Source organism: Engystomops pustulosus, chromosome 6, assembly GCF_040894005.1.
Source record: "Engystomops pustulosus chromosome 6, aEngPut4.maternal, whole genome shotgun sequence".
NCBI classification, from domain to species: Eukaryota; Metazoa; Chordata; class Amphibia; order Anura; family Leptodactylidae; genus Engystomops; species Engystomops pustulosus.
This window is the reverse complement of record NC_092416.1, coordinates 171,766,152-171,793,424: the sequence shown is the minus strand read 5'-3', so window position 1 is coordinate 171,793,424 and position 27,273 is coordinate 171,766,152. Positions and strand designations below refer to the sequence as shown.

Sequence of the window (27,273 nt, the reverse complement as noted above, 5' to 3'; positions counted from 1 at the left end):
CCAATCCCATGGCCTTACGTAGTTGAGTGCCGATGCTCAGACACAGTTAAGCTTGATGAGACACCCGGCACCCATGGGCCCAATGCACACGACTGTCAGAGGGAAGTATATCCGGCTGCAAATTTGCGGGCGCATATATATACGTCCCCATAGATGCTTATGGCTCAGTTGTGCTCACCGTTCCGCGCTTGCAAAAAAAAAGAGCTTGCTTCATCTTTGGCTGCAAGAACGCCCGCGCGGTGCGATTTCCAATGTAGAGGGGTACTTACCCCTCCTCCTCTCCAGAGTGCAGATGTTTGTAGCCCAGTAGGACACATAAATCGTCCGAACAAGGCCTTAAATTGATCACCTTTTCTAAGATAGATAACCCGAAGTCCCTATTTAATACGTGGAACGCTGCTAACAAGTTCTGAGCATCGCGACCTCAATAGACAATAAGAGCGGCTCCGGAGATAGATGTACAGAATACATTACAATAAGATTTATTGACTTCTAGTATGGATGAACAGGGCACATTATAACTCGGAGATTGGCTTGTGTGGCCACAGGACGTACTTCTCTTTATCCAACTTGGTCTCGGGGAAAGCCTCGTTCACATCTTCAATGGTCATCTGGTCGAAGGGGATCATGTTCTTGAACTTTACCAGCTGCAGGATACAACAAAATGGTCAAATTACATATTATAATCATTTTGGATATTGCTTCTTTACAGACAATACATGGATGGAAAGGTTGTGGTAAAAGATAAAACATCGTGGAGCAAAGTTTAGAGTGAAGTAAAACATTAATGGATGTGAAGTTAAAGAAAACCTGTCATCAGCAATGGGGCCTAACAAACCACTACCAGTATATTGCCAAACAGCGTGATACTTTCTAGATGGTTTCTTTTATGGTCTAGAAAATCAACTTTCAAGTGAGATGTAAACTGGTTTTATAAAAGTCAAGGAGGTGGAGAGTTTAACACTGAAGTCTGAGCTCTGGGCATCTTCTCCTCTGAGGCACATCATGCATCAGACTTCAGATCTGGTTAGTGATGTCTCTGGATGCAGGACCATCAATTATAGTAAAGGGGCTTTCTGAGGAAGAGAGAGCTTGACTTCAGTGTTAAAATCCCAGCCTCCTTCACTTCAGACAACCAGTGCACATTTCACTTCAAGGTTGATTGATAATGCCACCAGACTGGACCATGAAAAAACACAAGTTCTGGAAGGTCTCCAGCTGCTAAGCAACATACTAGTAATGGTTTATGAGGTCAATGTCTGCTGATTGGACCTTAAAGGGAACCTTTTTTTTTTGCATGAAGAATAAATAAATAAGGGGCCCCCAGTGAGGGGCAAAGTGACAGAATGCCCCCCTCCCCCTGCTTCTTTCCAGTATTACACACTGAGTCAGCTTGTTGTGTAACCGATGCACAGCAATCAATGTAGCGCAGGCTTACAGGACAAGTCCATGATGAGAGTCTGCTAAACATTATGGCAGCAAAGGGGGATTTACTGCAAGTAAATTACATTGCAATTCCCCCCCTATGATACTGAACATATATCATTGAAGTAGCTGCCCAGTTGCTGCATCTCATGTCTACAGATGTTACTCACCTCTTTCTCATACTGTGCCACCCGGGCTTTGGATTCTTGGACATACAATTGTGCGTCTTTATTCTGTAAAAACAAATAAAACAAATCAAAAAATTCCAAATTGCTGCGAAATTGACAGAATTTTTTTTTTTTTTAACATCCTTAGCAGCACTGGGATGTACTTATTCCATCGTGTGTCTTTAAGGGGTTAAAAATTTAGCTGAACATTAATAAAGATCTACCTAATGTACGACTAAGTGATCAACTCAGTTGTAATGTTCAAAATATATGTCCATTGTTCACTAAGCAATCAAGTATGTTGTTAGGTTGCAACACAAATTACTGTATGTAACCTTATTGTTTTGTTAAAATAAATAAAAAAAAATACAAAAAAAAAAATCAGCCTTTCAATGCTTTAAAGCCTATCCTGTCCGCTGCTAATAGCACAAGCCAAAAGATGTGGGGTTTTCTTTTAGATTGCCCGTCATGTGGATTACTCACCGCTTCCTGCTCCTGGGCATTGATCTTCTCTGTCTGGGTGTCCTTAGGCTCAGGGACAACCGTGGCGCCAAACTGCAAAAATATGAACATATTACTGAAACATGTCCACATCTCTATCCTTCACATGCTCGGGGGCACGGTGTCCATGTTACCTTAGTCTCAAACTCATCCACTAAGCCGGCTTTAGTGATAGCAGCGCGGTACAATGCCCAGTCAATGGTTGGAGGCTTGGCAGGGAGAGAAGTCAACCTGTGGACATAAACAATAGGAGTCACTCAATGGTAACAGCGCAGTGTATAATCCATGAACAGCCCAATACACAGAATTCAATATGGTGCATATAATAAGGTTGGGTTTACATAATCTATTAGGAATCTGCCAGATGTAATCTCTCTACATACCCTTACAAGAGTGGGCGAGGACGTTTCCCACTGCATGCACAAAAAATGGAAGAGTTCTTACTATTTCTTCCCTTGAAAGCAGAAGAAACCAGGATGTTTTCCACCAGTGATGTCACCATCCTTATATGGACAGTTACATCACTGGGGACCTCCCTGAAGTGTACACTGAGCAGAGGCCAGGGGGAGCAATACGTTGCATCCCCCCCATAGGCGCCAATTGCCTCCACCATTACATCTGGTGCTTTCCTGTTGTATAAAGAAAAACGTGGTGGGAATGTAGCCTGTAGCCTCATCCTTCTGGACCAACTGTGGTGTAACAGAGGGGTTATCCTCTATAATCCTAACAACAGTGACCCTGTTCTCAATACTAGATCGAGCAGCAGAACAAGAATCCTGTATGAACATCTCTTGTATCAGACCCTTCCTCAATCCAGAGTCTACAAAATTACTAGTCCATACCCTCATCTCCTGCTTAGACTACTGTAATATTCTTCTCTGTGGTCTCCTAGCTGACTCTCTAATGCCCCTCCAATCCATCCTAAACTCTCTGCTGCCCGGCTAATCCATCTGTTTCCCTGATTCTCCTCTGCATCTCTTCTCTGCTCCCCGAATAATCCATCTGTCTCCTGGCTTCTCTCTGCCAGTCTCTGCACTGGTTCCCTACAAAGCCATCCACACCCTGTCCCCTCCATATATCTCTGACCTCATCAGCCAATACCATCCCACACGTGATCTCCGCTCCTCACAGGACCTTCAGCTTCACTCTATCACCATCCACTCTTCTCACACTGCATGCAGAACTTCTCCCATACTCTGGAACTCTCTACCAAAATGTGTCAGACTGTCCCCCACTTCCCAATCCTTCAGACGTAACCTGAAAACCCATCTGTTCAGGATCATCTACAACACACTAACTGCTCCGCTCCATCACCTCACGTCTCTATAGCCCTTCCATATAGCTCGGGAGCCGTCACGGGCAGGGTCCTCCGTCTCCTGACCTCTGTAGTTTTGTATTTCTACTCGCATTTGTTCTCGTCTTAATGTAATGTATATGAACCCCTCACTGATTGTACAGATCCATGGAATGAATGGTGCCTTATAAATATTAATATATGAACACATGTAAGATCTATTGCGCCATTCATTAGGGGAAGCCCCAGGAACCAGACAACCACTGACCAGCATCTCATTTGCTTTCCTGTGCTATATGGGCCATAGATGACATATCCTGTAGATGTGCAGCTCTGCTGGGCCGTCCATCTAATACACTACTATATTTCGCCGTGCACATTCAAGGGGCGGTGAGACAATGTGTGCTCATCGGACAGTGACTGAGCTCCATAAACGTCAATAGGAACCGATATGCATCCCCCATTACGTTAATGTGAATGAGCCCTAAATCGATACTCCATCTACCATCTACATTTAGGTCTTGGATGTCATGGTTTACATTTGGCGGTCGCTGAGGAGTAAGGGTGGCAGAAAACCCTACAGATGGATAAGACAGAAATCTGTTCTCACTTAGCGGCAACGGAATCGCTGCGAGTCTTCAGTGCATTGAACATCGCCTTCTGATTGGCTGGAACCCTTTCTGCGAACGCCAACCAGTCCACAGCCTTGATTGCAGCTCTGCGACCCGCCATGATTAGGATCTGCAAAACAAAAGACCATAAGAGAGAGTGACCAAACAGCAATATCCTGCGGTCTTTATTTGTATTCTATAGGAGGAACAGCAGATGAATCTTATGATAAAGGACGGAAATCTGATAACTGAGTCAACAGAAATATATATATTACACACACACACACTTTTTTCAGCTCCATTTACTTGTTATTTGACAGTCTAACAATCAAAATAACCGTGTATGACCCCCATTTAACTATTGTCGCCCCTCAGGTAGGGGGAAGGAATGCCCTTTTTAAGATCACTCCTTGAAATCTAACATGTTTACTTATAACAAATATACAGTCATGTGATAATGGACAGAAGAGTCAAATATGCCCAAGATAAGTCAAGTTAAGAGGCTGCAGTTGTAGTGCCACTACTCCCTTATCTTTGGTTCTATAGCAAATAGAAACCTTCTTTGGGTGTTTTATTAAAAATAAGAATCTCGCCTTTTCCCATCAGGCCTCTGGTTCAGGGATACAGAATTGGAGATACAGAGAGTTAAAGACATAGTAGGAAGTGTGAGCTATGAAAGATCCAATTCTTGCCTGTATGTCTGGTTCTGTAGCTCAGAACCGCAATCCATGTTTGATGGGAAAGATCAGATTCTTCTCGTTAATATGACACCAGCAACAGCTTTTTGGGTGCTATAGAACAGAAGATATGAGCATCTGAAGTGATAATATAACTGCAGCCTCTACACTTGACTAATTTCAGGTAAAATCTGACTCTTCTCTGCGCATTTCCACATGATTGGAGATTTATTTTTTGTATATGTAAACGGGCAAATCTTCACTGAAAAGAGGCTGCTGTGATATATAGTGTGCGCCCTATGCTGTTGCCGGGTCTTCAAGGACTTCTCCATACTCCTCCTCCCGGCACAGACTCTGCAGTACACCCGCCAGTATCACCGCACAATGGTGGAAGCCAAACCGATAACCGAACAACCAGAGGCCTAAGCCGCCACCACAGCCTCCTCCTCCTCACCTGTCCGCTCACCGACCTCCAACCTACCTCACCCGCCGGGACACTGCAATGGCCTCCGCCGCGAGTGACGTTACACTAACTCCTCACATCAACCAATCACACGCTCCGGAAGAACGGGGCTTCAGCCAATGAGAGAACGGCTGTCAGAGGAAGGGAGGGACGTGATTGGCTGCTGCCTGTCACGTGCCCAAGAACGGGACGCCGCTTCCGTCATGACCTTGAGGAGCTACGTCATGACGTCGGGCATTAGCGGTATAAATAATGCGTGAGGAATAGGGCGGAGCTTAGTAGTCTTGTGCTGTGAATGGCAGCTGCAGACAGTGCGGTGCTTTCATAATCTGAATACAGTCCTAGAGATTATCAGTGCTGGATAAAACGCACTGGAGCTGTATAATCACACAACCACAACACATTTACCTTAAGATATATGTGTTAACTTGAATATGTCAGGTCTTGGCTCTCATCCTGCTTCCCTTATTCTGCTTCTGAATTCTCCATCACATGTATTAGAAGCATTTTGGCATGTAGGAGACACAAGTGATCTATTTTTACCCCCCCCAAAAATGAATGGATTAGTCCTTCTGCGTGAGGACGTGACATTGGGAATAATCCAAATGCAAAAACACAAAACTGAAACAGAAATTTGCAAATATTAGGCCCTGTCCACACCGTACATGAGCAAATTTGGAGGATTTTTATACAAAATAAAGCCACAGAAACCTATAGACAGACTGGAATTTCCTCAGGTGTAATAGTGAAACGGCCCTGACATATACCCCACGTAAACTTACATAAAAAGTATCTTCTATTGTGTACGATCATGGAGCGGTGTTGTTTGTGGTCGGCATGAGCACACGGCCCAATAGCTTCAACCATAGTGAACTCACCCTGTTAAGGTTTCCTATTATTAGCCAACCCCTTTAACCAGAACAAACATGCACGTCCCAGGGTGTTTAACGGTTATGATCTCTAGCGGTTCCAGGGATACTACTACAACAGGTACAAGACATATATACAACATCCCCACCAGGGCTAACAGCATGCAGGGACTGCAGGAGACTAGGACTGTATGGTAGCAGATGTCACAGGAGCCTGGGTCCCTCATCTACTCCTGTCTGGCCCAGTAAGAAGAGGGGGAGGAAGGTTTGCCCTTAGAGCAGTCGGATGTAAACAGATGTTATGTGTGAGGCCCATGATGGTAGTGGCAGGCCAGGGACACACACAGAAGAATAGACATATCTGAACAACTCACGGTTTCTTTATTAGTTGGCACTGAACAGCAGCAGGTAACAAACCAGCTATGAATTCCTTCCTTTAGAGGGTAAGCTGTAGATTGGCTAGCTGTAGCGGTAGAACAGTCCTGGGCCTGCAGGAATCTCAGTGCGGACCAGTGGTCAGCTCCGCTGGCAAGAGTCTCCTGTGAGTTGGTTAGGCGCTGGTGCATTAGTAGAACAACAGCAATCAGTCTGGTAGCAATGCAATCACAGCACAAGTCTCAGGCCACGTTCACACAATGCTGTTCGTTTTTTGTTGACGCATTACAAAGGCTTCAGCCTTGATCACATGCTGAGGTTACATTGTGTTTCGACTGCATTTGTTAAAACGTAATGTAACCTCAGCATGTGATCACGATTCAAGCCTTTGGAATCCAGTGCAAAAAAAAAAGCAACGCATCATCAGAAGAGCTAAAAATCAGAAGAACCAAAACCAAAAGGACCCAGAGCCTAGTGATGAATCGCCCATCCGAAGGGCTTACTTAGCCCTGTTCTGAATCAAGTAGCCCCACCTCTTATTTTGAGGCCACACCCCTTTTAACTCAAACATTTGTGGCCGCCTGAAAACTATTCCCTATGTATTTACATAAGGAGACGTTCGGGAGCCAAAAGAGCCGGCTCTTTATAGTAACCTGAGCCTAATGACCCAGCTCACTATAAAGAGGTGGACTTTCCATCACTACCAGAGCCTTACACAGAGCCTAAATGTATAGATTTTCACTATCTAGACACTCTGGTGTGCCAGCCAATAAGCCGCCTGCTAAGCCTCAGGAAAGTAACAATTACTTACAAACATAATGTAAATGACATTTAACCCTTGAGTTAACAGACAAATAATATCAATACCCCAACTTGGTGGTAACATTGTCCCATGCTAAGGAATGAAGTATGCAGTTTAATATGCAATTTAAGGGATATCTACACACTGTACACATTTTCACACAAAGGAATGGTTACACAGCTATGGTCTGCACAGTCACACCTGCTGACAGGTTCCCATTTATTTATAGTGTGAAAAAAATATATATACGGAGGGAAGGGAAAAGAAAAAGTATAAAAAAATATGCAAATAATTTTTCCAGGATGGGAAAACCAGGCCTCTTTTACCTACCGTGTAAGGTAGCTCGCTCGACATCAAGACACCTTACAGGGTAGCTAAAAGGCCGCGGTCACTCGTACCGCTAGGCGTCCGTCATAATGCGACGCTAGCGCACAGGGGGAGGTCCTCAGCCCGAACGCACATGCGTTTCCAGGGAAATGCATGCGATTTTTAAGCCGATCGCATGTGTTTCTCTGGAAATGCATGTGCGTTTGGGCCGAGGGCTGACCCCTGTGCGCTAGCGTCACGTTATGAACGGACGCCTAGCGGTACGTGTGACCGCGGCCAAAGAGGTTTGGTTTTCCTCATTTCATCATGTAAAACATATTTACATATTTTCCCAGAATCCCCTAGTGGAGCGTCCATGGCTATAAGACTCCACACGCCTACTTGGTGGCCTAAATTGTCAGTCTCTGTAAAGAGAACTCTTACTTCCCGACCCAAGTCACAAGCCTCTCACTCAGCCAAACCAGTTCCCTGCACTGTACTGAAGAGAAGCAACCACATTGAAACAGTGTTGATTACAGTTGGGAATCTGTTCCTTCTGGAATAGATATACTGGTTTGGATCTAATTCCACATCATATCATTAGGCCTCTTGAAGGTCAAGCTTGATATCAGGGACACAGCTGCACTATTCTTCATGCAACTCAAATTTCTGCACTGAAATGGACATTCTGGTCCTTAGACTGTGCACCACATTTACCATGCAAAGTCCCAAATGGCGCCCTCTGCACATTACACAGGCAAACTGCACTCAGTACAGACTGCACTATTCTTAGTAAATGTGCCCCATGCTGTATAGTACATACACATTATGTACACAGATAGTATATATACATTATATATTTAGACATACAGTATATATTCATCATATATACACACAGTATATACACATACATACAATGGGGGTCATTTACTAAGGGCCCGATTCGCGTTTTCCCGACGTGTTACGCGAATATTTCCGATTTGCGCCGATCGTACCTGAATTGCCCCGGGATTGTGGCGCACGCGATCGGATTGTGGCGCATCGGCGCCGGCATGCGCTCGACGGAAATCGGGGGGCGTGGCCGAACGAAAACCCGACGTATTCGGAAAAAACCGCCGCATTTAAAAACCGAAAAAGTGTCGCTTGGTGACCGCTTACCTTCACTTGGTCCGAGGTGGTGAATTCCGGCGCGATGAGATGACTTTCAGCGCAGCAGCGCCACCTGGTGGACGGCGGAAGAACTACATTCATAAATCCCGGCCGGACCCGAATGCAGAGCAGAGAACGCGCCGCTGGATCGCGACTGGACCGGGTAAGTAAATGTGCCCCAATATGTATTGCATATACATATATACAGTACAGATAGAATACACATACATACATCATATACATACAGACATACAGTATGGTGATAGAAAGCCTAATGTTAACATTTTACGACAATAAATGTAACACTTAGGCCCGTTCCCCACTTGCGAGTGTGATGCGATGAACTCGCATCACACTCGCAACGCAAGCTGCCGGGAACGCACGGCCTGAACGCTGCACCGCGGGAGTGAACTCAGCATGTCAGTTCACTCCCGCGGTGCAGCGTTCGGGCCGTGCGTTCCCGACAGCTTGCGTTGCGAGTGTGATGCGAGTTCATCGCATCACACTCGCAAGTGGGGAAGGGGCCTTAAACATGCGCCATGTACGAGGGAGTTGGAATTAGGGAAATTGAGGAGTCACAGGTTTGGCTTAGCGACTCCGCAGCCCTGTGATTAAAGGGGTTCTCAGGAGGTGGAAAAACATGGCTGCAGTCTTCCAAAAACAGCGCCACACCTGTCCATGGTTACTGCCAGTACTGCAGCTCAGCTGTATAGAAATGAATGGAGCTTAGTTGCAATACCACACACTACCCATGGTCAGATGAGGCGCTGTTTTTGGAAGACTGCAGCCATGTTTTTTCACCTCCAGAGAACCCCTTTAACCATGTTTTAGTAAAAATAATACCACTCAGAAAAGCAGAAACCTGTGTCCTTAGAAACTCACGCAGGGCTTTCTCATCTTTTTAATCAATTCTTTCTTAAAATTGCGTTCATGCCAACGTAGATTGCTTAAAGAGGACCTGTCAGGTCGATTTGGGACCCAAAACCAACGACAGGTCCAGATGGAACTGTAATTTAGAGTCCCAAATCGACCAGTATATTACTTTTGAATAGCATCATAAAAATATCACATTTGCAGACCTCGCGCCAGTGCCCTCCTTCATCCTCATAGACTGTAAGCTCTTGTGTCACCCCCTCATCCCCATAGACTGTAAGCTCTTGTGTCACCCCCTCATCCTCATAGACTGTAAGCTCTTGTGTCACCCCCTCATCCTCATAGACTGTAAGCTCTTGTGTCACCCCCTAATCCTCATAGACTGTAAGCTCTTGTCACCCCCTCATCCTCATAGACTGTATGCTCTTGTGTCACCCCCTCATCCTCATAGACTGTAAGCTCTTGTGTCACCCCCTCATCCTCATAGACTGTAAGCTCTTGTGTCCCCCCTCATCCTCATAGACTGTAAGCTCTTGTGTCACCCCCTCATCCTCATAGACTGTAAGCTCTTGTGTCACCCCTCATCCCCATAGACTGTAAGCTCTTGTGTCACCCTCCTCATAAACTGTAAGCTCTTGTGTCACCCCCTCATCCTCATAGACTGTAAGCTCTTGTGTCACCCCCTCATCCTCATAGACTGTAAGCTCTTGTGTCCCCCTCATCCTCATAGACTGTAAGCTCTTGTGTCACCCCTCATTTTCATAGACTGTAAGCTCTTGTGTCACCCCCTCATCCTCATAGACTGCAAGCTCTTGTGTCACGCCTCATCCTCATAGACTGTAAGCTCCTGTATCCCCTCTCATCCTCATAGACTGTAAGATCTTGTGTCACCTCCTCATCCTCATAGACTGTAAGCTCTTGTATCACCCCCTCATCCTCATAGACTGTAAGCTCTTGTGTCACCCCCTCATCCTCATAGACTGTAAGCTCTTGTGTCCCCCTCTCATCCTCATAGACTGTAAGCTCTTGTGTCACCCCCTCATCCTCATAGACTGTAAGCTCTTGTGTCACCCCCTCATCCTCATAGACTGTAAGCTCTTGTGTCACCCCCTCATCCTCATAGACTGTAAGCTCTTGTGTCACCCCCTCATCCTCATAGACTGTAAGCTCCTGTGTCCCCCCTCATCTTCATAGACTGTAAGCTCTTGTGTCACCCTCTCATCCTCATAGACTGTAAGTTCTTCTGTCACCCTCCTCATCCTCATAGACCAGTGATGGCAAACCTATGGCACGGGTGCCAGAGGTGGCACTCGGGGCACTTTCTGTGGCCATCACCAGAGATGACTTCAGGTATCTTCCTGTAGTCCCAGATAGCCCAGGTCTTGCTGTGTACAGAGCTATTTTAAAGTGACAGCTCTACCTGGGACTACTAGAGGAGTGGGAAGGTGTGGAGAGATCTGGATTATCATTGTAGCTCCTGCTCCGGCCCTGACAATTCTTCCTGTTTATGGTACCCTGGAGGGAATCTACAATGATTATCCAACTTTCTTCTATTTTCTGCTTAATTAGTGTCCTCAGGGTGCAGTTATGAATGAAAGTGACAGAGCAGGGAGTATAAATCACAAATAAAATTTCTGTGTTGGCGCTTTGCGGTAAATAAGTGGGTCTTGGTTGTAGTTTGGGCACTCGGTCTCTAAAAGATTTGCCATCACTGTCATAGACTGTATGCTCTTGTGTCACCCCCTCATCCTCATAGACTGTAAGCTCTTGTATCACCCCCTCATCCTTGTAGACTGTAAGCTTTTGTGTCACCCCCTCATCCTCATAGACTGTAAGCTCTTGTGTGTCCCCTCATCCTCATAGACTGTAAGCTCTTGTGTCACCCCCTCATCCTCATAGACTGTAAGCTCCTGTATCCCCTCTCATCCTCATAGACTGTAAGATCTTGTGTCACCCCCTCATCCTCATAGACTGTAAGCTCTTGTGTCACCCCCTCATCCTCATAGACCGTAAGCTCTTGTGTCCCCCCTCATCCTCATAGACTGTAAGCTCTTGTGTCACCCCCTCATCCTCATAGACTGTAAGCTCTTGTGCCCCCCCTCATCCTCATAGACTGTAAGCTCTTGTGTCACCCCCTCATCCTCATAGACTGCAAGCTCTTGTGTCACCCCCTTATCCTCATAGACTGTAAGCTCTTGTGTCACTCCCTCATCCTCATAGTCTGTAAGCTCTTGTGTCACCCCCTCATCCTCATAGACTGTAAGCTCTTGTGTCCCCCTCTCATCCTCATAGACTGTAAGCTCTTGTGTCACCCCCTCATCCTCATAGACTGTAAGCTCTTGTGTCCCCCCTCATCCTCATAGACTGTAAGCTCTTCTGTCACCCCCTCATCCTCATAGACTGTAAGCTCTTGTGTCACCCCCTCATCCTCATAGACTGTAAGCTCTTGTGTCACCCCCTTATCCTCATAGACTGTAAGCTCTTGTGTCACTCCCTCATCCTCATAGACTGTAAGCTCTTGTGTCACCCCCTCATCCTCATAGACTGTAAGCTCTTGTGTCACCCCCTTATCCTCATAGACTGTAAGCTCTTGTGTCACTCCCTCATCCTCATAGTCTGTAAGCTCTTGTGTCACCCCCTCATCCTCATAGACTGTAAGCTCTTGTGTCCCCCTCTCATCCTCATAGACTGTAAGCTCTTGTGTCACCCCCTCATCCTCATAGATTGTAAGCTCTTGTGTCGCCCCCTTATCCTCATAGACTGTAAGCTCTTGTGTCACTCCATCATCCTCATAGTCTGTAAGCTTTTGTGTCACCCCCTCATCCTCATAGACTGTAAGCTCTTGTGTCACCCCCTCATCCTCATAGACTATAAGCTCTTGTATCATTTCCTCATCCTCATAGACTGTAAGCTCTTGTGTCACCCCCTCATCCTCATAGACTGTAAGCTCTTGTATCACCCCCTCATCCTCATAGACTGTAAGCTCTTGTGTCACCCCCTCATCCTCATAGACTGTAAGCTCTTGTGTCCCCCCTCATCCTCATAGACTGTAAGCTCTTGTGTCACCCCTCATCCTCATAGACTGTAAGCTCTTGTGTCACCCCCTCATCCTCATAGACTGTAAGCTCTTGTGTCACCCCCCTCATAGACTGTAAGCTCTTGTGTCACCCCCCTCATAGACTGTAAGCTCTTGTGTCACCCCCTCATCCTCATAGACTGTAAGCTCTTGTGTCACCCCCCTCATAGACTGTAAGCTCTTGTGTCACCCCTCATCCTCATAGACTCATAGTATCATAGTATATAAGGCTGGAAGGAGACGCAAGTCCATCAAGTCCAACCTTCAAGAATTAAATAAATGTTTTATCCACATAACCTGTGATATTTTTGCTCTCCAGAAAGTCGTCCAGGCCTCTCTTGAACATGTACATAGAGTCCCCCATAACAGCCTCCTGCGGCAGAGCGTTCCACAGTCTCACTGCTCTTACAGTAAAGAACCTTTGTCTATGGTGATGGTAGAATCACCTCTCCTCTAGGTGTAGAGGATGTCCCCTGTCTATGGTGATGGTAGAACCACCTCTCCTCTAGGTGTAGAGGATGTCCCCTGTCTATGGTGATGGTAGAACCACCTCTCCTCTAGGTGTAGAGGATGTCCTCTGTCTATGGTGATGGTAGAACCTCCTCCCCTCTAGGTGTAGAGGATGCCCCCTGTCTATGGTGATGGTAGAACCACCTCTCCTCTAGGTGTATAGGATGTCCTCTGTCTATGGTGATGGTAGAACCTCCTCCCCTCTAGGTGTAGAGGATGCCCCCTGTCTATGATGATGGTAGAACCACCTCTCCTCTAGGTGTAGAGGATGTCCCCTGTCTATGGTGATGGTAGAACCACCTCTCCTCTAGGTGTATAGGATGTCCTCTGTCTATGGTGATGGTAGAACCTCCTCCCCTCTAGGTGTAGAGGATGCCCCCTGTCTATGGTGATGGTAGAACCACCTCTCCTCTAGGTGTATAGGATGTCCTCTGTCTATGGTGATGGTAGAACCTCCTCCCCTCTAGGTGTAGAGGATGCCCCCTGTCTATGATGATGGTAGAACCTCCTCTCCTCTAGGCGTAGAGGATGTCCCCTGTCTATGGTGATGGTAGAACCACCTCTCCTCTAGGTGTAGAGGATGTCCCCTGTCTATGGTGATGGTAGAACCACCTCTCCTCTAGGTGTATAGGATGTCCTCTGTCTATGGTGATGGTAGAACCTCCTCCCCTCTAGGTGTAGAGGATGCCCCCTGTCTATGGTGATGGTAGAACCACCTCTCCTCTAGGTGTATAGGATGTCCTCTGTCTATGGTGATGGTAGAACCTCCTCCCCTCTAGGTGTAGAGGATGCCCCCTGTCTATGATGATGGTAGAACCACCTCTCCTCTAGGTGTAGAGGATGTCCCCTGTCTATGGTGATGGTAGAACCACCTCTCCTCTAGGTGTATAGGATGTCCTCTGTCTATGGTGATGGTAGAACCTCCTCCCCTCTAGGTGTAGAGGATGCCCCCTGTCTATGGTGATGGTAGAACCACCTCTCCTCTAGGTGTATAGGATGTCCTCTGTCTATGGTGATGGTAGAACCTCCTCCCCTCTAGGTGTAGAGGATGCCCCCTGTCTATGATGATGGTAGAACCTCCTCTCCTCTAGGCGTAGAGGATGCCCCCTGTCTATGGTGATGGTAGAACCTCCTCCCCTCTAGGTGTAGAGGATGCCCCCTGTCTATGATGATGGTAGAACCTCCTCTCCTCTAGGCGTAGAGGATGCCCACTGTCTATGGTGATGGTAGAATCGCCTCTCCTCTAGGCGTAGAGGATGCCCCCTGTCTATGGTGATGGTAGAATCGCCTCTCCTCTAGGCGTAGAGGATGCCCCCTTGTTCTGGTCACAGGCCTAGGTATAAAAAGATCTTTGGAGAGATCCTTGTACTGTCCGTTCAGGTATTTGTACATTGTAATGAGGTCTCACCTCAGTCGTCTTTTTTCTAAACTGAATAATCCCAAATTTTGTAATCTGTCATTGTATTCTAGTTCCCCCATTCCCCTAATAATCCTGGTTGCTCTCCTCTGCACCCGTTCCAGCTCTACTATATCCTTTTTATACACTGGTGCCCAAAACTGTACACAATATTCCATGTGTGGTCTGACCAGGGATTTGTATAAGGGCAGAACTATGTCTTTATCATGAGAATCTATTCCTCTCTTGATACATCCCATTATTTTATTTGCTTTAGCAGCAGCCGCCTGGCTCTGGTCACTAAAATTAAGTTTACCATCCACCAATACCCCCAAGTCCTTTTCAGCCTCAGTTTTACTAAGTAATTGACCGTTTAGAACATAATTATACTTTTTGTTTCCATGGCCCAAGTGCATAACTTTACATTTATCTACATTAAACCTCATCAACCATTTCTCTGCCCATCCCTCAAGCTTCCACAAATCCCTCTGTAATGCTAAACTATCGACCTCAGTATTTATTACTTTACACAGCTTAGTATCATCTGCAAATATTGAAACTTGACTGTGTAAACCCACTACAAGGTCATTAATAAAAATATTAAAAAGAAGTGGCCCCAATACTGACCCCTGTGGCACTCCACTGGTAACGTCAGTCTAATCTGAGAATGTGCCATTAATGACCACCCTCTGTTTTCTATCACTAAGCCAATTACTTACCCAGATACACAGATTTTCTCCTACTCCCAGCAGTCTCATTTTATATACCAACCTTTTATGTGGCACGGTGTCAAATGCCTTTGAAAAGTCCAGATATACAACATCCACAGCGTCCCCCAGATCCAGTCTTGAACTTACCTCCTCGTAGAAACCAATCAGATTAGTCTGACAGGACCGATCTCTCATAAACCCATGCTGACGCTGGGTTATAAGGTTGTGCACAGTGAGATACTCCAGGATAGCATCTCTAATAAACCCCTCAAATATTTTCCCCACCACAGCAGTTAGACTTACGGGTCTGTAGTTTCCAGGATCGCTATTTGATCCTTTTTTGTATATTGGTACCACATTTGCTATGTGCCAGTCCTGTGGAACATAACCAGTCCTCAGTGAATCTTCAAATATTAAAAATAACGGTCTGTCTATCACCGTACATAATTCATGCAGAACCCAGGGGTGTATGCCATCTGGCCCAGGTGATTTATCTATCTTAGTGGATGCGAGGCGGCGCCGTACCTCTTCCTGGGTTAAACTGTTGACATTATAAAAAGAATTTACATTATTCCTCATTGTGTCTTCCACCAGGGGGGACTGTAAGCTCTTGTGTCACCCCCTCATCCTCATAGACTGTAATCTCTTGTGTCTCCTCTCATCCTCATAGACTGTAAGCTCTTATGTCACCCCCTCATCCTCATAGACTGTAAGCTCTTGTGTCACCCCTTCATCCTCATAGACTGTAAGCTCTTGTGATCAGGGCACTCCTATTGCTCCATATGACTGTTTGTACTATGTAATGTAATATTAGATTTGTATATGTCCCCTATGATTTGTATAGTGCTATGGAATATGCTGGCACTATAGAAATAAAGATGATTATTATTAATCTGCCATTAACGTTTTCTGCCCTCCGCATCTAGGAGGTATTACTTTTTGATTTTTCTGAGGATGTAGGTATCTTTACATATATTAAGCAATGTAGTCACTTGTTTTTGAACACAACAACTTTATTCCTCTCGCTGTACCGTGTGACATGACTGCTTTATATTGTGTCTGAGAGAAAAACTGCTCTAGGTGCTCAAGGCAACCAATTAAAGCTCAGCTTTCATCGTCCCACAGCAGTTTATAAATTAAAAGCGGAGCTTTGATTGGCTGCCATGAGCAACTAGAACCGTTGATCTCAGACACTTCTGATTAATATCCCCCCACTGCGCCTTTCTTCAGGCAGAGCCCCTCCATGGTCATGTGACCATTACGTTAGACCACCCTCTAGCGGCGTCTTTACTCACTAACGTCATGCAGCAGCAGTATCTCTCCCAGCCGTCTGGGGGTGTACCAACATGGCGGACCCTGTGCCCTCGGAAGTGACGTCATTGCGACCCGGAAGCTTCTCCTGCTCCCCGTCTCGGTGTTATGGCTCCGCCGTTCTCCCGGTTCTGTTCGGTTTGAGCCACAGCATGGCGGAACCACAGAGGGAACTAGCGGAGCATGTGGGAGCCCGGGTAACCCCGCACAGCCTGAGCATCCCCAGCCCCCGCAGCGGGCCCCCGAGCCCCGGCCTCTCCTGCAGCGCCCCCCGGAGCCCGCGCAGCCCCAGCCAGCAGGACAACGCCGGCAAGACCGGAGCCAAATGGGTCCGCCTCAATGTGGGCGGCACGTACTTCCTCAGCACCAAGCAGACCCTGTGCCGGGAGCCCAAGTCCTTCCTGTACCGCCTGTGCCAGGAGGAGCCCGACCTGGACTCTGACAAGGTGCTGGAGCCCTCCGACTACACGCGTAGTGTAGTCAGCGGCCAGAATCGGGATGTATTCAGTTGTAGCTGCTTGTGCTGCGGTTCTTTAGACTGTACTAACCATAGACAAGATAGAAACTGCAGCACAGCCGCTACATCTGAAGTCTCCCTTAAAGGGATACTCTACTAACAGTAATTATCTTCTGTGATTAAAGGATAACATTAGGGGTCCTTTGCCGATACACAAACTGAGGGTCTTGTAGTCCCCAAATGTGACTAGAGCAGTGATTGTGTGTGTGTAGTATACTGCGCTACTATATATGTGGGTCTGACAGGTAGCGTAAACATAAGCGCACAGTGCAAGGACCACCCCATATAACAGGGTCAACATCTGCAAAGAGTACAAGCGTTCACCATGTGGGGCACCATATTGTGTGTAGAGCAGCCTCAGCGTCCGAGACGTGATATAATATGATCCCATAGAAGCGGTACGGCCCATAACTTGACAGTATACCGCCACAGACCGTCTCCCATACAACCCACTGTGGGGAATGCAGGGAGACACTATGGTACCCAGCGCCTGATTATGGGGTGATGCCAGGACAAAGGTCCAATCCCAATTAATAACGCTCAGTAATCTTGGGTTTAGCATCCAACGTGCCGTAGTAGTTATGTAGATCCAGAAGAAATGTTCTGTGTCTTCTAAGTGTTTGCTTATCTCCTCTCATTCGCAATGTATATAACGTGTATCTGTTTCCTAGGATGAGACGGGGGCCTACCTGATTGATCGGGACCCTACCTACTTCGGACCCATTCTGAATTATCTACGGCACGGCAAGCTGATCCTTAATAAAGAGCTAGCTGAAGAAGGTGAGGCTTATAAGAGGGGGAGTGAGTGTCAGCGGAAACAGTTCTGTCATCTGCTGCCTAAGGTCTCGCTCACATAGTTGTTGTAGATGCTCTACTGCCGAATAATGTTTTTTTTTTAGCCTTTGACTATTAAAGGAAATCTTCCGTCAAGTCCATAGATCCAGGCACAGTGACTGTGGTAATCTTCCTCTATTTATTATCCATGGCCGCCTGCTTTTTAAAATAACCTTGTATTATGCTAATGAGTCTGAAGGGTTACTGGGGGTGTTACCAGAGCCCCCCTGTGCTATAGCTTCACAGGCCGTTGCACTGCATGTGCAGGAGCACTTATTCCCTCTCACTGTGTGAGATTATAGGAGGGGAAAGGTATGGGGAAGTAAGAGGGAGCAGAGAAGAAGTTGGAGACAGTGTAACAGCCTGTGAAGCTATAGCATGAAGGGTTCTTGGTAACTTCCCCAGAGCTCTTCTGACTCATTAACATAATTTGTTGAAGGAAGGAGACCATGGATAACAAATATAAGAAGATTACTACAGTCGCGCTGCCTGGATCGATCCTGTTTCCCCAAAATAGGACATCTCCCGAAAGTAAGACCTAGTACAATTTTGTTAAATCTTAGAAATATAAGGCCTCCCCTGAAAATAAGACCTAGCGGCCGTCATTGCTACATCTCAACCCCCCACGCTGTACATTAGTACTAGTAGACTTTTTTAGATGCTGCAACAGTGTTGTGACATGGGTAAGGAATTGCAGAATAAAATTACTGACTGTCGCAGGACAAATACGCTACAAGCAACTACATGGACATGAAGGGGTCATTCAAGGAAACTGCTCAACATGAGAGATTGGGGCCAAATATTCCAATAGTTCAGAGTTTGGAGAGTTATAAGGAAGTTTTAGAAGTAGATTTTTTTGTTCACCAATAAATGTAAATTCCTGTTCATGGAAAAATAAGACGTCCCCTGAAAAGAAGACCTAGTGCATCTACAGGGGCAAAAATTAATATAAGTCTTATTTTGGGGGAAACGGGGTATGAGTAATGTCCCTGGTTTATCATGATGGAGGTAAAGTTCTTTTAATAATCAGATTGTACTTGTTACACGCAGGTGTTTTGGAAGAAGCAGAGTTTTATAACATTGCTTCCCTCGTGCGGCTCGTGAAGGAGCGGATTCGAGACAATGAGAATAGAACTTCACAGGTAAATCAGCTGGTGACCTACCTGCTATGTGTATGACATGTGTATATGCAGACGTGGGACCCTACACCCCTAGTCCTGCCGGTGGGCGCAGCATAGTGCACCCTATTACTACTGGCATTGCTTGTGAGAATATCATTACTACTCTCATCATCTTCATATCTGCAGGGTCCGGTGAAACACGTCTACAGAGTGTTACAGTGTCAAGAAGAGGAGCTGACACAGATGGTGTCCACCATGTCCGACGGGTGGAAGTTTGAGCAGGTGAGCACATACCTGCGGCGTGTATCAAACAAGATGGAAGACATCGCACACGTGATTGGATCTGCACAATCTTATTACTCCAGAAGACACGAAATCTAATTATTTTATTACTAATATATCAATTTTGCAATACAAATATACACTCACCGGCCACTTTATTAGGTACACCATGCTAGTAACGGGTTGGACCCCTTTTTGCCTTCAGAACTGCCTCAATTCTTCGTGGCATAGATTCAACAAGGTGCTGGAAGCTCCTCAGAGATTTTGGTCCATATTGACATGATGGCATCACACAGTTGCCGCAGATTTGTCGGCTGCACATCCATGATGCGAATCTCCCGTTCCACCACATCCCAAAGATGCTCTATTGGATTGAGATCTGGTGACTGGAGGCCATTTGAGTCCAGTGACCTCATTGTCATGTTCAAGAAACCAGTCTGAGATGCTTCCAGCTTTATGACATGGCGCATTATCCTGCTGAAAGTAGCCATCAGATGTTACAGGGTACATTGTGCTCATAAAGGGATGGACATGGTCAGCAACAATACTCAGGTAGGCTGTGGCGTTGTACCAAGGGGCCCAAAGAGTGCCAAGAAAATATTCCCCACACCATGACACCACCACCACCAGCCTGAGCCGCTGATACAAGGCAGGATGGATCCATGCTTTCATGTTGTTGACACCAAATTCTGACCCTACCATCCGAATGTCGCAGCAGAAATCGAGACTCATCAGACCAGGCAACGTTTTTCCCATCTTCTACTGTCCAATTTCGATGAGCTTGTGCAAATTGTAGCCTCAGTTTCCTGTTCTTAGCTGAAATGAGTGGCACCCGGTGTGGTCTTCTGCTGCTGTAGCCCATCTGCCTCAAAGTTCGATGTACTGTGCATTCAGAGATGCTCTTCTGCCTACCTTGGTTGTAACGGGTGGCGATTTGAGTCACTGTTGCCTTTCTATCAGCTCGAACCAGTCTGCCCATTCTCCTCTGGCATCAACAAGGCGTTTCCGCCCACAGAACTGCCGCTCACTGGATGTTTTTTCTTTTTCGGACCATTCTCTGTAAACCCTAGAGATGGTTGTGCGTGAAAATCCCAGTAGATCAGCAGTTTCTGAAATACTCAGACCAGCCCTTCTGGCACCAACAACCATGCCACGTTCAAAGGCCTCAAATCACCTTTCTTCCCCATACTGATGCTCGGTTTGAACTGCAGGAGATTGTCTTGACCATGTCTACATGCCTAAATGCACTGAGTTGCCGCCATGTGATTGGCTGATTAGAATTTAAGTGTTAACGAGCAGTTGGACAGGTGTACCTAATAAAGTGGCCGGTGAGTGTATTGTTATATTATTTGCAGTACAAGCTTATCAAATACATAGTAATAGACTGCAACAGGACATAACATGATGTCATACCCAGGGGCGTAACACGGAGGGTGCCCGCTACAGGATTTGTATAAGGACCTGTTATTTTGCCATGCAGTATAGCTAAGAATTATACATTTTGCACTTGGGTTTTTCTACTCGGAGCAAGACAAGTTCTGACATGTTTTCTTTAAAGGGGTTTTATTACCAAAGACATTTATCCCATTGGTCTTATTGTTGGGGGTTTAACCTCCAGTTTGAGTCCCATCGATTTTGAGGAATAGGGAACTGAAATTCCACCTGATCTGCTGCATACAGAATAGGACTTGGAGGATTGGTCATTCCATAAATCCCATACAAGTGAATGAAGTAAAGACCAGAGCTCTGTCATGCGTTGTATTGATATCTATGGGATCGATGGATTCGGAGGATTTAGATCTGATTTAATCTAACCAATCGATCTGCGCATCACTAGTTTATTGCCACACAGAAGAACTTGTCAGCGTCCTCTATCTATAACTCGTCCTGCTGTTGTCTTTCAGCTTATCAGTATTGGATCTTCCTACAACTACGGGAACGAAGACCAGGCAGAGTTTCTGTGTGTGGTGTCCAGGGAGCTGAATAACTCCACTAACGGACTGGTCATCGAGCCCAGCGAAAAGGCAAAGGTGCGTGTAATGTCATCCCAATAGATATCCCTGAGCCGGGGCTTATTATTGGAGGATGGGTGACATCATCCTGGTGTTTGACATGCGAGAGGTCCGGATAGGGCACCCCCCCCCCCCACCCACATCATCAGTATTACGCAACCCCATTAATTCCATGTTTTATGTTCATTTTCAGATCCTTCAGGAGCGAGGATCCAGGATGTGACGCAGCAATGTGACCGCAATCTGTTCCGGAGCTCTGCCCAGGCTGTAACCAAAGCCCCTCGCCGCCTGCCGAGCTCTTGCGCTGTATTTTCACGTTATCCCCTCTTCCTCAGCCGGCCTTAAACCTTCCCCCTACCCCCCCCCCCCCCAGCGTTACAGATGGGGGGGCGATACGTGAGACAGTATTGTGTCCGCCATCTTCTGTCAGGGGCCTGTGCTTTGTGTTGTCAGGTTATATAGGAATGATGTCAATTATTGTGGAGTTGAAGGGGTTCTAGAAGGGGGCGACTCCTGTTGTACGGGACTGTGTTATTTTTTTTCGTGTGTCCTCTCTTTAGAGATGTACGTCTTGGACTTCCAGTGACGCAAGGAAAACTTCTTTAAAAACTAAATTTGGCCTCTTCCCTTTTGAATTCTCTTCCTATACAGTTGCCAAAAGTCGTGTTCTGTTTCTTGTCTCAAGTGCTTTCTACTGTGCGGTTATGTCTTTCTAATCCTATGGGGGGATATCAATGCCTGCTATGTTCTCGACATGATCTACGAAGCGAAAGGAGGGGACGCTACCTCCGATAAACTGATCGCCATGATGGCACGGGGGGCTCCTTGACTCACCGGGGTGACAGTCGTCCATCTCCGTACGTCTTTACGATGCATGCGTACCTGTAGCAAGCCAACTGCAGTGTTCCTATTACCGTCAATATGGATTTGTGTGTGTTTTGGGAAAGGGGGTCATGTGGGGGAGGGGGGGGTTGGGCTGCCGATGTGTTTCGTTAAGCACAAATACTCTTAAGACACCTGTTATACAGAGGGAAGATCAGGCAGAACCAAATTATTTGTCTTCTTTGTGGGTGTATTTTTTTTTTTCTCACGCAAAAAAAAACCAAAAACTCTTTATTGCCAAAAATTTGAAGTGTGATTTTTCTTTTTTTTCTTGGTCTCCATTATCCAAGGTTTTTTTTTCACACTCCTATAGACAGTATTTGGGTTTATCCTGGACCTGTTGCTCCTTCCTTGAATACCTATCGCGCAGATCAGCTATTTGACGTGACCACAGTGTTAGGACGTTGCACAGCACTGTACATTGTAGAGTGGCCATGCTTGGTATTGCAGCTGAGCCTTGTTCACTTGAATGAGACTGAGCTGCAAAAATAATAATAACATTAAAGATAATTCTTTATTTATATAGCGCACACAGATTACGCAGCGCTGCACACAGCTTGCCAAATCGGTTCCTGTCCCCAATGGGGCTCACAATCTAATTAACCCACCTGTATGTTTTTGGAGTGTGGGAGGAAACTGGAGGACCCAGAGGAAACCCACACAAACACAGAGAGAACATAGAAACTCTTTGCAGATGTTGACCTGGATGGGACTTGAACCCAGGATCCCAGCGCTGCAAGGCTGTAGTGCTAACCACTGAGCTGCCTGAAAACAAGGTCATGTGACGAATGGATGTGATGATATTGGGAATCAGAAGCGCCGCCATGACCACCTTGAAACAGAGTGTTAGACCTCCCCATCTGATTACCTGATCTACATCCACACATCTCAATCAAACTAAATTTTCCATACAAATTAGTAGAACTGATTATAGACATGGAGAATCTCGCAGCCAATAATAGTTCACTATTCTGTTTTACAAGTTATGATGTGCAGGAGGAAAGGGGCTTTCTCAAAAGCTGTGACAATCTCCATGTTTGAAGTTTTTTTTGTTTTCGGTCAGAGCTCCAGATCTAATCAAGGGCTTAAAGGGTTTTCCCACAAAGACAAGTTAGGCCCTATCCATGGGATAGGGCCTAACTTGCTGATCAGTGGGGGTCTCTGTGCTGAGACCCTGCAGATCGCAAAAACGAGGGGTCCGACTGACACTCAGATTAATGGAGCAGACGGCCGCACATGACCGTTCTGCTCCATTAATCTCTATGGAGCTGCTGGAGATCAGTGAGCGCGTCGCTCGGCAAGTTCCCTCAGCTCCACAGAGATTAATAGAGCAGAACGGTCATGCGCGGCCGTCTGCTCCATTAATCTGACAGAGCGCCGGACCGCACGTTTTCTTGAACTGCATGGGTCTCAGCACCCCCACTGATCAGCAAGTTAGTCCCTATCGTGTGGATAGGGCCTAACTTGCCTTTGTGGGAAAACCCCTTTAACTACAGGGCTAGCAGTCATAACAACTGTTACAGGGCCTGGAGTGTCTGGGGGCCCGCCCAACCAACCTGCCAAACTACAAAGAACGGAGAAGAACACGTGCAGGAGCGTATAGATATTTTGCTGTATCTCTTCCACAGCGTCGTCAGAGGGGGAGGGGCGGCGGGGCCAGTATCGCCCTGTTGTCTATCTCCTCCGCGAGTAGAGCAGAAATCTGCCACGTGGCTCAGCCTCTCTTATAAACCTCCCTGGATCTAATGATCCCACATTTGTACATAAATCTACTTTTTGGGATTTTTTTTTTTTTACTATTTGCAGCTGCCACTAGGGGGCAGTCACATCCCGCAGCGTCACTTTGTAGCAGTTACTTGTACAGGAGCGCCCGGTGATATTTTTGCAGCCGTGTTGGCGCCTAATAAAGATTTTTTGAGATTGTTATGGTAAAAGGTTCTATTTAAAGGGGGATTGTAGTTATTTTATCCATCACTCACAGGATGGGAGATATCGTGCTGACCGGTGCAAGACGGACCAACGGGACCGGCCTGGTACAAGACTGACCACCTGGACCGGCCTGGTACAAGACTGACCACCTGGACCGGCCTGGTACAAGACTGACCACCTGGACCGGCCTGGTACAAGACTGACCACCTGGACCGGCCTGGTACAAGACTGACCACCTGGACCGGCCTGGTACAAGACTGACCACCTGGACCGGCCTGGTACAAGACTGACCACCTGGACCGGCCTGGTACAAGACTGACCACCGGGACCGGCCTGGTACAAGACTGACCACCGGGACCGGCCTGGTACAAGACATGGCTTTGTGGACTCCTTGGCTGTATCCGATAGTCACATAGAGAATAAATGGAGCAACTGCAGATATCAAGCAGCCGTTCCGTTCATTAAAGGGGTTGTCTGGACCAATTAGGCTCCAAAATTACAATGTCAAAATACGAAAAACTGGTTTCCATTGTTAACATCTTACATCTGTCTCCTTATGCCCACGACCAGGATTTTTGTTTTTGGTGAAATAATGAGTTTAAATAGATCAAAATATGATCCATTTAAATAGTTTTTATGTAAAATATATTCATTTTAAATTATTAGCTTTGGTGATGTCACCATCTATATTTTATGGAATAATAATAGGCGGACACTTCATGTTCTGTAGAGATCACTATTCAGCACTCTGCTCCTTATAGGCACAGGTAGGATTACAATGAAAGATAATACCCTGGGTTGTGTTGGTGTTTATATACCCCTTGGGGGCTTGTACCTTGGTTTTGTTTGTTTTTTTAATGACTTTTTGTGATATACATGCACCTGAGGGCGCGTTCACACGTTGTGTTTTGGTTGCGTTTTCATTGCGTTTGAAACGCATATACAACAGCTGATGAGAGGTGATTTGCCTAATTACATTACCGTTTACGTTTGTAAACGCAATGTTAACGCATGCGTGTACGATGCGTTTTGTAAACGGAAACGTTAACAGTGATGTAGTTAGGAAAATCACCTCTCCTCAGCTGTGTGTATATGCGTTTCAAACGCAATGAAAACGCAGGTCAAAACGCAACGTGTGAACGCGCCCTCGGTGACTCCCCCGCTCCCATTGTGATGTCCTAGACTCGACCCCCCGCTCCCATTGTGATGTCCTAGACTGGACCATAGTAAGTGCTTGGGCTTGCGACACAATTTGAAAGTTAAATCCTGCGAATCAGTTGGATCGTCCAACAGCACCGCCCCCTAAATTGTGTCGCAGGGTAGCCAACGCAGCTGCGCCACAAAAAAAGGTCACGTGCGCCAGATTAGCAGCGCAAACACTTCGTGAAATACCTGTGCAAGCCATTTTAGGGTGATGCCACACATGCTGGTCCGTTTTTAAGCAGTCCCTCAAAAAAACGCATCCGTTTTTGACCAGTTTTAATTAAGATAATTGGTTAAACCTGTCAAAAACGGATGCGTTTTTTTAACGGACTGCTTAAAAACGGATCAAAAACCTGGTTCAAATCGCCATGTGTGGCATCACCCTAAGTAAATGAGCCCCATAGTGTTAATCCAGTGTGTGAAATCACTGTGACTCAGCAATCTGTGATTCCAGGAGATTAGACGCTTGTGCAAACAATTACATCAAGTGTGGAGAAATGTGCAGGGGGACGGATCGCAGGTTTATGACCTCAGTCTTATCAGTGCAGGAATCTTCTGCGTAAGGTTTTGCTACTGGGATTAAAGACAATAAAACCTGTAACCAGCATATCCAGCAACTCCGGTGACCCCCACACAATCATAACTTATAACACACAGGGACCATCTAGTGGCCATATTCCAGGTCCAACTGGTCCATTACAGACTCACAGATGCCTCATTTATTGTAGAAATTGGGGCTCATTTACTAAATCTTGCGGATTGCACTTTCGTCAGACTGTTTGTATTTTTTTGGGATTACACGGCTTTGACACAAAATGTGTCTTAGCTGGGATTGTGTCGCATGCAATCAGTTTTTGGTGCAGCTGCACTGGTGACAGAAATCGGGAGGCGGACGATCCAACGGATTCGGACGGAGCGCGGGATTTAACTTTCAAATTGTGTCGCAATCCCAAGCACTTACATGCACCAGGAAGAAGAAGGTGAACTCCTGCGGACCTGAGCGGGGAAGCGAGACATGAAGTATATTGGGCGCACGAGTGAATGGCGGCACAGGGCGTTATCGGCGGACAACGCACTTACGCTGAACTCCTCCTGGACGGGTAAATGTGCCCCAAGGTGTTTAATTTTCTTCCCTATTTAGCCCAGACCCCCATGACAACTTCTACCAATAAGGTATTTGGCTCTATACTAATAATAATAATACGCACTTTACAAATCATGGGCGCTTTCGCATTGATGATCAGCTTCACTTGCGCATCCGTTGCGTTTTGTCTCCATTTTTCTTCTGTGTTGTCTCCCTGTTCACAATTCAGTCACACCAGATCCCACAAAATCAAGTATTTTAAACCAACGACACCTACTCATAGATCCAGGCACTGTGATTGTGGTAATCTATATATATGTGTATTATGATGTTCTCCTACATTCTAAAATCAACATTTAAAATTATGCTAATTAGCATGCAGGGCTCTGAGAGGCCTTATAAAAGCCCTTCAGCTTCACGGGTTGTTACCCCCTGCTCCCTCAGCACTTCTCCCTCTGCCAGATGTAATCTCAAACAGTGGTAGGAGAGAAGTGCTCCAGCACAGTGTAACAGCATGTGATGCTGTAGCACAGAGGTGCTCTGGTAACACCTTTCTGGCTCATTAGAATAATTTTGAAAGTTCACATTAGAAGGAAGGAGGCCATGGATAACAAATATAAGAAGATACCACAGTCACAGTGCCTGGATCTTGGCTTGATGATCTATTCTGTATAGGAGGAGGCAGCGCTGCTGATCGCCTCTTCTCAACTTTCCCATCTCTCATTTTTGTATAGTCTCAATTTCTGCATAATTATCTCTCCGGCCGCCTGAGGCTCCCAAGATTCCTTAAAAAATACACGTGTGCCTGTCGCTTTTGAGACAAATAACTATCATCGCATCAACTTATGTGCTGGCCCAGAATAAAAACTTTATCGTAGAATTTTATGCTTTTTA

The 27,273-nt window shown here is 46.2% G+C and overlaps 3 protein-coding genes across 4 annotated transcripts in view; 1 reads left to right on the top strand and 2 right to left on the bottom strand.

Moving 5' to 3' along the window:
* Positions 1–459: 459 nt before the first annotated feature.
* ATP5PD (ATP synthase peripheral stalk subunit d) lies at positions 460–5,308 on the bottom strand. 2 transcript variants are annotated; one of them, XM_072112461.1, is made up of 6 exons: positions 5,157–5,308; positions 3,998–4,128; positions 2,228–2,324; positions 2,076–2,147; positions 1,596–1,658; positions 460–647 (listed from the first exon to the last, which is right to left on the bottom strand). In XM_072112461.1, the coding sequence occupies exons 2-6, from the start codon at positions 4,117–4,119 to the stop codon at positions 516–518; spliced, it is 486 nt and encodes a 161-aa protein (XP_071968562.1). In that variant the 5' UTR covers positions 4,120–4,128; positions 5,157–5,308; the 3' UTR covers positions 460–515. The 2 variants fall into 2 exon arrangements, with proteins under 2 accessions (XP_071968562.1, XP_071968564.1); XM_072112463.1 differs by having other exon boundaries at positions 5,130–5,256.
* JPT1 (Jupiter microtubule associated homolog 1) overlaps positions 4,205–27,273 on the bottom strand; it is an 83,477-nt gene continuing 60,408 nt past the window's right edge. Inside the window, exon 5 of the mRNA XM_072112465.1 lies at positions 4,205–4,302. Within this exon, the coding sequence (XP_071968566.1) occupies positions 4,220–4,302 (83 nt within the window). The 3' untranslated portion in view covers positions 4,205–4,219. The remainder of the gene's footprint in view (positions 4,303–27,273) is intronic.
* KCTD2 (potassium channel tetramerization domain containing 2) lies at positions 16,487–21,945 on the top strand. Its single transcript, XM_072112460.1, has 6 exons — positions 16,487–16,961; positions 17,704–17,812; positions 18,917–19,008; positions 19,174–19,269; positions 21,174–21,299; positions 21,475–21,945. The coding sequence occupies exons 1-6, from the start codon at positions 16,551–16,553 to the stop codon at positions 21,502–21,504; spliced, it is 864 nt and encodes a 287-aa protein (XP_071968561.1). The 5' UTR covers positions 16,487–16,550; the 3' UTR covers positions 21,505–21,945.

Coding starts and splice junctions, on each gene's coding strand:
- ATP5PD (XM_072112461.1), bottom strand. CDS start 4,119: ATGGCGGGTCGCAGAGCTGCAATCAAGGCTGTGGACTGGTTGGCGTTC. Junction 2,148..2,227: donor TGGATGAGTTTGAGACTAAG/GTAACATGGACA, acceptor ATATTTTTGCAG/TTTGGCGCCACGGTTGTCCC. Junction 648..1,595: donor TGGCACAGTATGAGAAAGAG/GTGAGTAACATC, acceptor TGTATCCTGCAG/CTGGTAAAGTTCAAGAACAT.
- KCTD2 (XM_072112460.1), top strand. CDS start 16,551: ATGGCGGACCCTGTGCCCTCGGAAGTGACGTCATTGCGACCCGGAAGC. Junction 19,009..19,173: donor ATGAGAATAGAACTTCACAG/GTAAATCAGCTG, acceptor TCATATCTGCAG/GGTCCGGTGAAACACGTCTA. Junction 19,270..21,173: donor ACGGGTGGAAGTTTGAGCAG/GTGAGCACATAC, acceptor GTTGTCTTTCAG/CTTATCAGTATTGGATCTTC.